This window comes from Bos mutus, chromosome 10 (genome assembly GCF_027580195.1).
Source record: "Bos mutus isolate GX-2022 chromosome 10, NWIPB_WYAK_1.1, whole genome shotgun sequence".
NCBI classification, from domain to species: domain Eukaryota; kingdom Metazoa; phylum Chordata; class Mammalia; order Artiodactyla; family Bovidae; genus Bos; species Bos mutus.
Genome location: NC_091626.1, coordinates 81,080,025 through 81,093,300, shown reverse-complemented (window position 1 = coordinate 81,093,300; position 13,276 = coordinate 81,080,025). Strand labels below are relative to the sequence as shown.

Genomic DNA, 13,276 nt, shown 5'->3' with positions numbered 1-13,276 from the left:
TGGGGCCGCTAAGAGTCGGACACGACTGAACGACTTCGTTTCACTTTTCACTTTGATGCACTGGAGAAGGAAATGGCAACCCACTCCAGTGTTCTTGCCTGGAGAATCTCAGGGACGGGGGAGCCTGGTGGGCTGCCGTCTCTGGGGTCGCACAGAGTCGGACACGACTGAAGCGACTTAGCCGCAGCAGCAGCATAGGGAGATACAGGCTTTCCTGGTAGCCCAGCTAGTAAAGAATCCACCAGCAATGTAGGAGGCCCTGGTTTGATTCCTGGGTTGGGAAGATTCCCTGGAGAAAGGATAGGCTACCCAGTCCAGTATTCTCAGGCTTCATTGGTGGCTCAGCTGGTAAAGAATCCGCCTGCAATGTGGAAGATCTGGGTTAGATCCCTGGGTTGGGAAGATCCCCTGGAGGAGGGCATGGCAAACCACTCCAGTATTTTTGCCTGGAGAATCCCATGGACAGAGGAGCCTGGTGGGCTACAGTCCATGGGGTCAGAAAGAGTCGGACATGACTGAGCCACTAAGCACAACACATAGGGAGACACATTGTAATTAAATGTGGAGAATAACTTCGAAAAGGATTCCTAGCCAGTGATGAATAAGCTGTTTCAGAAGACTACTTTCTATCATGGATTTCACCAGATAAAGGCTGAGAAAATGGTAGAGCAGGTTTAAACATCAGATGCAAATTTCTCTTACAACTGAAATTTGGTTATATGCATTTAAAATGTATCAAAAAAAGAAAAAAGGAATAATGTGAAATACTAAGTTTAATGAGAACTTGAGCTTTTCACATTAACGTTGATAAAAAGGAATAGTATATTCTAATGGTCAGCTAATGACATTAGCTGACAGCAGACAACGGGGGCAAAAAGGGAATTCTGGACTGCAGCTTGGTCAGCAAAGTCCTGGAGTTATATACTGGGACTACAAATAGTCTAATCCTATTAACTGAAGAAATTGGCATTTTTTTACAATGCCAATTTTTCACGCACACACTGAAAAAGTGTGTGTGGAACTCTTTCACTCTTTGAGCCTAAAATTGAGTGGCTCCTTGGTTTGGCCAAAGATAGTTCTGCAAGGTGGGTGTAAGTGCTCAAGGGACTTCAGGGCTGGACAAGGAAAAAGATATGGCCTCAAGGTGGCCGTGGTACACATAATTTTGTCTGGTGACACTGCTTTTACAGATCAGCTTGCAGGAAATCCCTCAGAGCAGGAGACCTTCCAGAGGCTTATAGACTTGGGGGCCACTAAGAAGGGAAGCAGAGCTAAGGAACTCCTAGGAGAAAGAGGGAGAACAGAGAGAAGGCTTACTTGTCTAAGTGATGTCATCCTGGTGAGGGTGAGGACTCTTTGCCAAAGACTTCTGAAAGGCAATAATTTGGAACATTTACCCGTGGCCAGCAGGTGTTGGGCACATTTTTCTGGAATGTGCAAAGTAGGCAGGCTCTAAATGGCTAAAAACTTGCACATCTGGGCCACGAATGAAACTGCTGGATGAGTAACAATTTTGTCCTGTGTGAGTCTTTGAGCTAGTAAAATACAGTTTGCTGTGAAGAAGTAAATAACCTCTGGGCCAATAAGTGGAAGCCATCTTTGGCTCCTTTATACGACAAATGGTCTTTGAAATCGGTGGTTTGTAATGGCTTTTCACTCTGTTTCCTCCATTTACCCAGATTTCAGCATTCATGCTTTCTCTAAAGCTCCCATTGTGTCACCATAAGGTAGAGATTACTTAATTCAGTTTGTATTAAATGGTTTCACTTTTGAAAGAGATTTTATTTTATTTTTATTATTAGGAAGTAATACCTGCTTATTTTTAAGAAAAAATGAATAAAAAAGAAATATATAAGAAGTTTAAATTATCCACAATTCCATTTCTAGGGCCATTTCTAATTTACATTTCTAATCTTCTCTCTTCTGGTGGTGGTTTAGTCACTGAATCGTATCTGACTCTTGTGACCCCTTGTAGCCAGCAGGCTCCTCTGTCCATGGGACTTTCCAGCCAAGAATACCGGAGTGAGTTGCTATTTCCTTCTCCAGGGGATCTTTCTGACTCAGGAATTGAACCTGGGTCTCCTGCATTGTAGGGGGATTCTTTACCAATTGAGCCACCTGGGAAGTCCAGTCTTCTCTCTTCCACATATTTCCTATCTTAGGTACATATGCAACTTTTTCAAAATTGGATTATAGTACAGGCAGTTGGTAAATTTTTAAAACATTTTAAAATTGAGTAGAATGTTGGTTTCAGGTGTACAGCAACATGAATCAGTTATATATATACATATATCCACTATTTTTTAGATTATTTTCTCATATAGGTTAATGCAGAATATTGAGTAGAGTTCCCTGTGCTATATGCTGTGCTATGCTCAGCTGTTTCAGTTGTGTCCAATTCTGAGGCCCCATGGACTGTAAACCCCCAGGCTCCTTTGTCCATGGGATTTTCCAGGCAAGGATACTGGACTGGTTTGCCATGCCCTCCTCCAGGGGATCTTCCTGACCCAGGGATCAAACCCGCATCTCCTGTGTTTCCTGCATTTCAGGCAGATACTTTATTGCTGAACCATTGGAGAAGCCCCCTATGCTATATAGTAGATCTTTATTAATTATCTATTTTGTATAGAGTAGTGCATATATCGGAGAGGGCAATGACAACCCACTCCAGTACTCTTGCCTGGAAACTCCCATGGACGATGGAGGAGCCTGGTAGGCTGCAGTCCAAGGGGTCTCGAAGAGTTGGACATGACTGAGCAACTTCACTTTCACTTTCATGCATTGGAGAGGGAAATGGCAACCCACTCCAGTGTTCTTGCCTGGAGAATCCCAGGGACAGGGGAGCCTGGTGGACTGCCGTCTATGGAGTCACACAGAGTTGGACATGACTGAAGCGACCTAGCAGCAGCAGCAGCAGCAGTGCATATATGTTAATGTTATGTTACAAGTCTTCCCCATAAAAGTACATATCCTTTAAGCATGATTTTTAATGGGTGCATGATATTCCGTTTTAATCAATGTGGTTAAACTATCTTCCTCTTTGGGAACACTTATAACATTATATAATCTGGTAATTTTTAAAATTTTTATTTCTTTAAAAAATTTTGGGGAATTGATCCTATATTTGCATATTTTTAAGATGTTATCCATGTTTGCCTATTTTAACTTTGTAGGAGGCCAAGTGGTCGTAGGTTAGAGATCACTGGAAGGCAGTAGAGTGGAGCTAAGGAGCAGCCTCTAAGAGAGGCCCAAGTCTCTGAAGCGGGAGATGGAGTGTTCCTGAGGTTCAGGTTTCTCAGTGCCAGCACCTGGAACTTTAGAGGCAGCTCCTCCAGTAGCATCTCCAGCTTCACTGAACTTGGTGCATAGCACATCCAGGTCCCCCAGCTCCAACACTTGCGGCCTGGGCATCACAAATAGACATAGACCTTCTGTACCTTCATGATCAGACCAGAAGTGCAACTGCTCCAGAAGCGGAAGCTATGGGAGGAATCTCTAGATTAATGGCTAGAGAAGATGGAGGGGATACAGCCTCTCAAAGTGAGGTGACGCAGGGTGGACAGTGTCATCTGGATGCAGCAACATATGTGAAGGTTGCAATATGAGATACTCCAAGAACAAGAAGGGGTCTTTATAAACTCACTGCAAACTTCTGACCAGACCTCCAAACAGTGCTATGATGCTAAGGAGACCTCAGTCCCTCCAGGTTCTTGTTGGGTAAGTTGGAATTATTGTTACCACTCAGCCAGAGCTCCTGGAGTTGAGGGAGAAAGGAGAGGACCCCAGAGTTTGTTGTGGGACAGATCTAGCACCCTCAGGTGGAGCTGAACTGGCACACTGGAAGCCTTCTGGGCCCAGTTTATTCAGAGTGAGCCTCTGAAGCTGGGGCAGGGCACTCAGGAGCCTGGAAGGAAGTGACTGCAAGCCATTGGCATGAAGGCTGAGGTGTTTCAGGGAGCAATAGCTCAAGAAATTCCTGTCCTTTACAATTTGAATTTGGTCCTTCCCAAGGTCAAGTATACAAAGCTGGAAGCAGTAGAAATAAGTGGTAATCGCACATCGCTCATCCCAGCCCAAGAAAGATAGAAAGAGACAGGCGACCAGACTGGTGCCCTGAGAGACCAGATGTCAGTTACAACAGTGAAGACACCCTCCTGAGAGGGATTTAGCTTTTTCAGTACCTCATGACCTTGGGCAAAGGAGGATTTGGTATTGAAAGAAATAGACTTTTCCTCCTTCCCTTCAGTTGCCCATGAAGACAACATGTCTGGGTGATCACAAAAAGGCTGACTCTGAAAGCACTAAACTACCTTTCCTCGAGCAACACAGTTGTATGTGTCTCGGACTTCAATGAAAAGTTCAGAGGAGGCATGAGGAGAAGGGCCTGGGCATATTCATCTAGGTAACTTGACTTTGCAAAACCACCAGCCTCATATGTCACTCAACATACTTCATGCCGAGTGCTTCTGTCTCCATGGCTATTCCTTGCATTTTAGAAAGACTGCTTCTTGAGCTCACCCACAGAGTCCTCTAAATGTCAAGTTGCATGCCAGAGCCTAGGATAGATCTCAGACTAGGAACACACAGTGACCTTAGAATAGAGATCCAAGGAATACAGAAGAGTTCTGGGCTGTGGAATGTCCTTTTGTCCTTAGGAAATCAGCTTTGTTGGCATCACTTAGATTGTCCACAAATGATGGTTCCTCATTTGGCCAGTTAAATGTTGCTAGTTTTAACCCAAATGGTCCCCTTAAGCTCTGCCCATCCCCTGCCTAACTTGAGGCTTCTGGCCTGCCTTGGAGAAGTCCAGGATCTCTATGTAGGAGAGAGTCTCCATTTTTGCTTTCATCCTTGTTTGTTTTCACTACTTGCTCTTCCACACTGTCCACAAAGCTTACCTGGCACTGGAGCAATTTTTTACATTTGAACAGAGGAAATGAAGATCAGTGGAGACAGAGTTGACATTTCTGAGGAAGGATTTTTTTCTCATCTTCTCTATTTTTTGGGGCCTCATTGGATCTTTGTTATGGTGCGTGTGCTAGTTGTAGAGTGCAGGCTTCTCTAGTTGTGGTGTGCAGGCTCCTCTAGTTGTGGTGCGTGGGCGTCTCTGGTTGTGGTGTGCGGGCTTCTCTGGTTGTGGTGTGGCTCCTGGTTGTGATGTGTGGCGTCTCTGGTTGTGTAGAGTTGTGTCTCTGGTTGTGGTGTGGGGTGTCTCTGGTTGTGATGTGGTTGTGGTGTGCGGCTTCTCTAGTTGTGGTGTCGCGGGCGTCTCTGGTTGTGTGTGTGGGCGTCTCTGATTGTGTTGTGGTGTGCTGGCGTCTCTAGTTGTGGTGTCTGGCGTCTCTAGTTGTGGTGTCATCTCTGGTTGTGGTGTGCGGGCGTCTCTGGTTGTGGTGTGCGGGCGTCTCTGGTTGTGGTGTGCAGGCGTCTCTGGTTGTGATGTGCGGGCTTCTCTGGTTGTGGAGTGCGGGCGTCTCTGGTTGTGGTGTGCGGGCGTCTCTGGTTGTGGTGTGCGGGCTTCTCTAGTTGTGGTGTGCGGGCGTCTCTGGTTGTGATGTCAGTGTCTCTGGTTGTAGGTGCGGGCTTCTCTGGTTGTGGTGCGCTGGGCGTCTCTGGTTGTGGTCTGTGTCTCTCTGGTTGTGGTGTCACGGCGTCTCTGGTTGTGATGTGTGGCGTCTCTGGTTGTAGAGTGTGTTCTCTGGTTGTGGTGTCACGGGCGTCTCTGGTTGTGTTGTGGTGTGGTTGTAGAGTCTTCTTCTCTGGTTGTGGTGTGCGGGCGTCTCTGGTTGTGGTGTGCGGGCGTCTCTGGTTGTGGTGTGCGGGCGTCTCTGGTTGTAGAGTGCGGGCTTCTCTGGTTGTGGTGTGCGGGCGTCTCTGGTTGTGGTGTGTGGGCTTCTCTAGTTGTTGCGTTCTGACGTCTCTAGTTGTAGAGTGCGGGCTTCTCTAGTGTTCTGGCGTCTCTAGTTGTAGAGTGCGGGCTTCTCTAGTTGTGGTGTGCGGGCGTCTCTGGTTGTGGTGTGCGGGCTCCTCTAGTTGTGGTGTGCGGGCTCCTCTGGTTGTGGTGTGCGGGCTCCTCTGGTTGTGGTGTGCGGACATCTCTGGTTGTGGTGTGCGGGCTCCTCTAGTTATGGTGTGCGGGCTCCTCTGGTTGTGGTGTGTGGGCTTCTCTGGTTGTGGTGTGTGGGCTTCTCTGGTTGTGGTGTGTGGCACTCTCTTACTGTGGTACCCAGGCTCTGGGGCATGCAGACTCAGTAGCTGCAGACCAGGAGCTTAGTTGCCCCGTGGCATATGGGATCTTAGTTCCCTGACCAGGGATCGAACCTGCATCCCCTGCCTTGGAAGGTGGATTCATAACCACTGGACCACCTGGGAAGTCCCTCTTTCTCATCTTCATTTCCTCTGTGATCTTTTCTTCCTCTCATCCATAAGTGTGACACCCTTTTCAACTGAAGGTGGGAAGTTGTCAGGGCAAAGAGTAGAGTGCTTTGTTAACCTCTTTGTTAACTTCTCCAACTTACAAGGTTTTCTTTCTCTTTTCCCTCTTAATAGCTTTTTCTATTTCATGATTTCTCTTTGCCAATCTCGTTTGGGGGTTTCAGTTCTCACTACTTTTGTGTCATACCTCCTGATGTCTGAAATAATGAGATGCTTCTCTGTTTTCCAGGAGATTTTATGTTCTTCCTTATTGTAAGTACAATCCACTATCTTTACCATTTCTATCTCTTTCCATTTAGTCCTTCCACTAGTCTTAATATTGAGTCCCTTTGTATTAGGAAGATTAAAGATGGGCCCATGATTTTTCTGGAGAGAACTTGACCATCAAACTGTAGATTGGGAGTGTAGAGGAGGAAGGAAGAAGAAATAGAATGGTAGATTTCTACTTGAATGGTATTATCTCCTTATCCAGAGGATGTAGGCTATTGAGATAGTTCTGTGAGGAAGTCATGAAATCAGAACCAGGGTTGGGTTTTGGTAACTTCATGTCCCAAAGAGAAGGCTCCCTCAGTTCATATCATGCTTGACTTGACTGAAATTCTTTTGGGATTTTTTTTTTTTGCCTGTTTTTGGAGTAACAATTTCATAAATTTGAATATGGATATCTTGAAATATTTCTTTTACCACTTGTATCAATAATTCATTTTTTTTTAAAGTACTGTATGAGGTGATTTTGTTTGTTGAGGGTCAGGGAAATAAAAGTTTATTTTTTCCACATACATTCATGACTTTTTACTGCTCTACAACCCTTGCACAGTATAACATTATAATTTGTATATGACATTTTTTCAAGGCCAAACTGTATCCCAAAGACAGAGCAAAAGAGAGAGATGGAGGGAGAAAGAGCACTAGGAATAACAGTAAGAAGATAGTGTTCTTTTTGTTTGTCTGTTTCTGAGTACTTAAGCTTTCAAAAGAACACAGAAAGGTGATGTTTAAAAATAACTGTGTTGGGAGAATGGCATTGAAATATGTATAATATCATATATGAAACGAGTCGCCAGTCCAGGTTCGATGCATGATACTGGATGCTTGGGGTGGTGCACTGGGACGACCCAGAGGGATGGTATGGGGAGGGAGGAGGGAGGAGGGTTCAGGATGGGGAGCACATGTATACCTGTGGCAGATTCATTTTGATGTATGGCAAAACCAATACAATATTTTAAAGTTAAATAAAATAAAATTAAAAAAATAAAAATAACTGTGATGGTTAGTGGTTTCCTCAGGGGAAATAAAAAGAAAAAGTCAGTATTTTTTTTACCTTTGAGTCATCATATTTATTAGCTGCCTTTAAACCCTTGTTAAGCTGACCAAACATTGACTCTCCTTCAATGCTGCTAACTCCTTTGCAAAGTTAAATTTATTTATAAAATCATACATTATTAATGTTCCAGATTCCAGGAAAAATAAGGGCATGTAGGACATGGGAAAATAACATTGCAAGAAAAAAGAAAGTGAATTTATGAGTTTAACAAGTTTTGCATGTGCAAATTCACCACTACAGGGCTTGTTGTTGTTGACTACTTTGAAAAGAAGAACAATTAACATTTTGAGCCACTTGTTTTGTGTCAGGCACAATCTTAAGTTCTTTACATATATTAATGAATAAATGAAGCCAATCAAAATGGCATATTATACATGATATTATAGAATTGATGTCACTTTGTTGTTCAGTCACTCTGTTGTGTCCAGCTCTTTGTGACCCCGTGGACTGCAGCACGCCAGGCTTCACTGCCCTTCACTATTTCCTGGAGTTTGCTCAAACTCATGTCCATTGAGTCAGTGATGTGCTGCCATCCAGACGTCTTGTCCTCTGTTGCCTGCTTCTCCTCCTGCCTTCAATCTTTCCCAGCATCAGAGTCTTCTCCAATAAGTTGGCTCTCTGCATCAGGTGGTCAAAGTACTGGAGCTTCAGCTTCAGCATCAGTGTTTCCGATGAATACTCAGGACTGATTTCCTTTAGGATGGACTGGTTTGATCTCCTTGCTGTCACTTAATTTTATGAAACTCTTCCATTAGCAAAGCTCTTTAACATTTACAAAACACTTTGACACAGGGACTGCAAGCTTTTGCAAATTATTTGACCTTTCTTTTTTACTTTTTAATCTATAAAATTGAGCTAATGAGAATACTTTCATTATGTTTGGGGTTATAAGAAGAGGCCATTGAAAACCAGTGGCTGCAGAAACATATTAACTTATTAATATAATTTTAATATGTTAACTCGGTTAATATATTAACCAGGGCAGAGTGGAAATATTTCCTGCCTCAATTACTTCTTCTTGAACCCATTTCTTACTTGATTTCAGGAAATTTAAAAGTCATGTAGCCTGGAAAAAGGCATAGAGTTAGAAAGCATCTCAATGGACTAGAGAAGCAAGAGATTATATGGCAGAGTTGTGATAAGTAAGAATGAGTTAGGAGCTTGAGCACCCCTCACATCAAAAACAAATAGTTTTCTTCCCTGGAATGTCCACTTCAAAACTCACAAATGCATTCCTATGTTTTGAACTGAGTCATCATCTCTTTCCCAGGAATAAAACAGGGAAAATTGTTACATAAACAAAATATTCTTACATCCTGGATTTTCTGGGGCAGTTTTTTGGGGGTTAAGTAATGAGTCCTAAATTAGGTTTGCAACGTATCTCCACTGCAAATCTTTATAAAGGTTTTATTAAGGTACTATTTTTTACAATAAAATAATGAAAATAATATTCAAGAAAAGGATTGGTAGTGGATGGAACAGGAGTCTGATTCCCTGACTACTAATTCTGTAAGCAGTCATTATTATTTAGTGGTAACATATATTTTTCTCTTAATCTACGTTCTGAAAATTCCTTTAGATCCTTCACAAGTCAGCTACAAGGGACTTGGAGGAACAATTTTCCTTCTGGAGAATAGTCACTTCACTACGTAAAAACTTACAATCCATGACACATATTTGAATGGAATATTATAGTTTCTAAAAATAATTATAGACTCATCATAATATGGAACAAATTTGACATTATATTAAATGAAGCATATATACAAATGAAAATAGCTTTATTGCAGGGATTGAATTCTGGATGCTTTTCTTTAAAGTTGTCCCTCAATGTTATTTTAACACTGTTTTAGTAACAAATAACCTTGAAATGTCACTCATTTCTTTGATCTTAAGTAGTATATTCCCAAGACCATTTCTCTCTCCAGTTTCTAGGTGGAGATGTTATGTTACCTAAAACCCCATTACAGGAACAATCAAATTTTTGGTGACACTTTGATGAAGATATTAGTATTCAGAATACTACATTTCTGAATACTTTGATTGGTGCTGCTATGTAGGCATTAGAACCTGCCCTTTAAGGCTTCAGAAAGGGGTAATATGTAAAGGAAACAACATATGTCTGGATGTCATTAGGCTAGCATTGACCATTACTGTTCAACAGAGTGAAAAAAAAAAACTTCTTTTTTAAAATTTGTACTGGCGTATATTGCTAGTGGTAAGGAAACCATCTGCCAACACAGGAGATGTAAGAGATGTGGGTTTAGTCTCTGGCTTGGGAAGAACCGCTGGAGGAGGGCATTGGCAGCCCACTCCAGTATTCTTGCCTGGAGAATCCCAAGGACAGAGGAATCTGGTGGGCTACAGTCCACAGGGTCGCAGAGTCTGACACGACAGAAGTGACTTAGCACATGTGCACACATAGCTGATTAACAATGTTGTGATAGTTTTAGGTGGACAGAGAAAGGACACAGCCATATGTATTCATGTATCCATTCTACCCTAAACACCCCTCCCATTCAGGCTGCCACATAACATTGAGCAGAGTTCCATGTGCTATACAGAGGGTCCTTGTTGGTTATCCATAAAGTAGCATATATAGGTGACAGTAAGTTCTCTACAGAAATTTTGGATCATTGCTTTTAAGGGTTTATTTACTAAGAATGATCACATCACAAAGATAATAAAGTCAAATATGATAAGAACTACAATTGGAAAATAATATATTAATGATTCCTTTTTTACTTAACAACTAGCCAACTAAACAAGCAAAATGACATAATTACAATTTTATTGATCCCAGAACTATTAACCTAAATTATCAAATAGAATATAGGAATTTTGACCACAGGTGAGTCATATTAACTATTCAAAAAACTCTTAAGTGTGGTGTACATTTCTTATTTAATATACAGGCTAAATGCCAAGGAGGAACCCAACACCACCATTTATCTATAAAATCTCAGCATTTTATGATTATAAGTGGCCTCATAAATGTTTTATTTCACAGGTTGATATAAGTTAATATCACTAGACCCATATTTGAAGCTTAGATAACAATATAATTCTGGTTGTTTTATGTTAGACTATACTGACCTGACAACGGATGGATCATCTACTATGTCTTACATTATGTTGAAACTCCCAAGAAGTTTCCTCAAGGCTGCTTTTATCTCCTTATTCCGGAAGCTATAGATAAAGGGATTGAAGAGTGGGGTCACCATAGCATAGAATAAAGTTGCAACTTTCTGCATCCTAGCAGAATGTCCAAGTCCTGGGCTCACATACATTACCATGAGAGAGCCATAGAACAGGGATACCACAGCCAAATGAGACCCACAGGTGGAGAAGGCTTTCTGTCTCCCAGTAGCTGAAGGCATATGCAACACAGCTGTTAGGACAAGAGTATAGGACCCAAGGATGAAGAGGAAGTTACCAAAGATAACTATTGAGCTTAGACTGTAGCAAAGCAATTGGGTTTTGGGGGCAGAGACACATGCCAATGCAAACAGTGGCCCTGGGTCACACACAACATGGTCAATGATGTTTGGTCCACAGAAAGGCATCTGAGAAATGAGAACAATGGGGATCATGAACCACAGAAATCCACAGACCCAGCAGATAAGGACCAGTTTGATACAGAGATGCCCATTCATGATATTAGGATAGTGCAAGGGATGGCAGATAGCAAGGTACCGATCAAAAGCCATGACAGCCAAAAGTAAGCATTCAGTCGTTCCCAAGGAAAAAAAGAAATAAAATTGTAGGAAACATCCAACAAAGGAGATGGTCTTTTTATTTGAGAGGAAGTTGACCAACATCTCGGGGACTGTAGAAGACACATACCAGATCTCTAGGAAGGAGAAATTCCCCAGGAATATGTACATGGGGATGTGGAGTCGCTGGTCACACCATAAAGCACAAATAATGGCCCCATTTCCTGTTATGGTCAGAGCATATATTGTAAGGAAGAGTGAGAAGAGGAGGCTCTGAATCTTCCACTCATAAGAAAAACCTAGGAGTATAAATTCTCTTACGAAAGCAAAGCTGGAATCTGGCTCAGAGATGTTCATTGGATCAGTAACCTGAAAGTTCAAAAGAGATGTATTTATTATTTAGAATTAGTTTCAAATGTGTTCTTGTTTGAGAATGAGGAGAAGATATTTTTCCAAAATTCATCATTTGGGAAGAGAATATAGTCTGCTTGTTCTTGGCTATATACTTTGAGTTCTGGGCATAGGAGGTAATTGGTGGCACAGAAACAAACTTTTGCCTGCTTCTGAATCTCTCCCTTACTTTGATAGAACTTGAGAATTTTAAACATATTTTGTAAGCTTGTTATTCTGGGGACAGAGATGATCTATGACAGTTTCTGTATAGCATGTAACACAAAGTTAACACCATAAATATACTAGTTTTTTTTTTTTTTTTTAAACTAAACCCATCTAATGGTGAAATAGCAGAGAAGATTTTACAATTTACATCTCAGTTGAATATATTCCTTATCATATCACTAAAATGTGAAAAATAAATGGACATATTTTACAGTAAGTTGGCAGTAACCATTTTAAGGGCAATACCTCTGTTTTTCTGCAACATAAAAATATAAGAGCATAATGTTACTTACCGACATTGGCTTTTGTGATGTTACAGTGATTCGCTAGTAATCAGTGGCTTTCAGTTTGCACTTAGTCTTTTACTTAAAATTGTGTAGAAAAAAGCAGCTAGGTATGGGACTGTATTTTGTAGTATTTTTTTTCTGGGATTTTTGGGATTGATTTTACTTATAAGCTAGTTAAAAGTAAAACATTTCCAGGATTCAAGAGAAGGCAAATGCTTTCTTTTGTTGTAAGCAAATTTCTTTTTACTCTATATTCTCATGGAAAGGATGCCAGATATCTGAGTTTCTTAAAAAAAATTTTTTGTGGCAATATGCAGGCATGTGAGTCCTAAAAGTTATGAAGGCTTATATTTTCAGCACAAACACAAAATTTTCAAAAGTAATTTTCTTCCACTTATTTTCCACATCAGTGTTCTGAGAAGTCTTTCATAATGATTTGGTAGAAGTGTGTGCATCTTTTAGTAATCTAAATCCTTTTAAAAATCACTCCAAGTCCAAGAGCATTAGGAAATCATAAGGAGATGGGGATAAAAGGGAATTGGCGTAATGGTGTCAAGACTCTCTGCTATGCTTGAAAGAAAGACCTGTGGTTTTAATGTTGACCAGATCTCTAAGACCTGTTTAAAAAATCATATCCTTCTGTCTCTAGCCGGATAAAGAGTTTATTGCTTCACAAAATTAAGATTTCACTTTCTTTATCACAGGTTCTCCTGAGACGTGGCCTCTGTAGCTTTAGAGAAGTTCTCTTCCAAGCCAAAGTTTCTTTATAAAGTTAAATTAGTGCACATTCTCTGAGGGATCAGCAAAGAGAAGTAGCAACTTCTCTGAGGGCCCATTATTTACAAATAACTTGCCCATCTGAAATATAGATTCCAAAAGTTTCCAGAAAACACAGT

At 41.4% G+C, this 13,276-nt stretch overlaps 1 protein-coding gene across 1 annotated transcript; it reads right to left on the bottom strand.

Annotated features, from left to right (window-relative positions):
- Window positions 1-10,884: 10,884 nt before the first annotated feature.
- On the bottom strand, window positions 10,885-11,841 carry LOC102272922 (olfactory receptor 11H12). Its single transcript, XM_005908855.2, has one exon. It carries the CDS (start codon window positions 11,830-11,832, stop codon window positions 10,885-10,887), a length of 948 nt encoding a protein of 315 aa, XP_005908917.3. The 5' UTR covers window positions 11,833-11,841.
- Window positions 11,842-13,276: the final 1,435 nt, after the last annotated feature.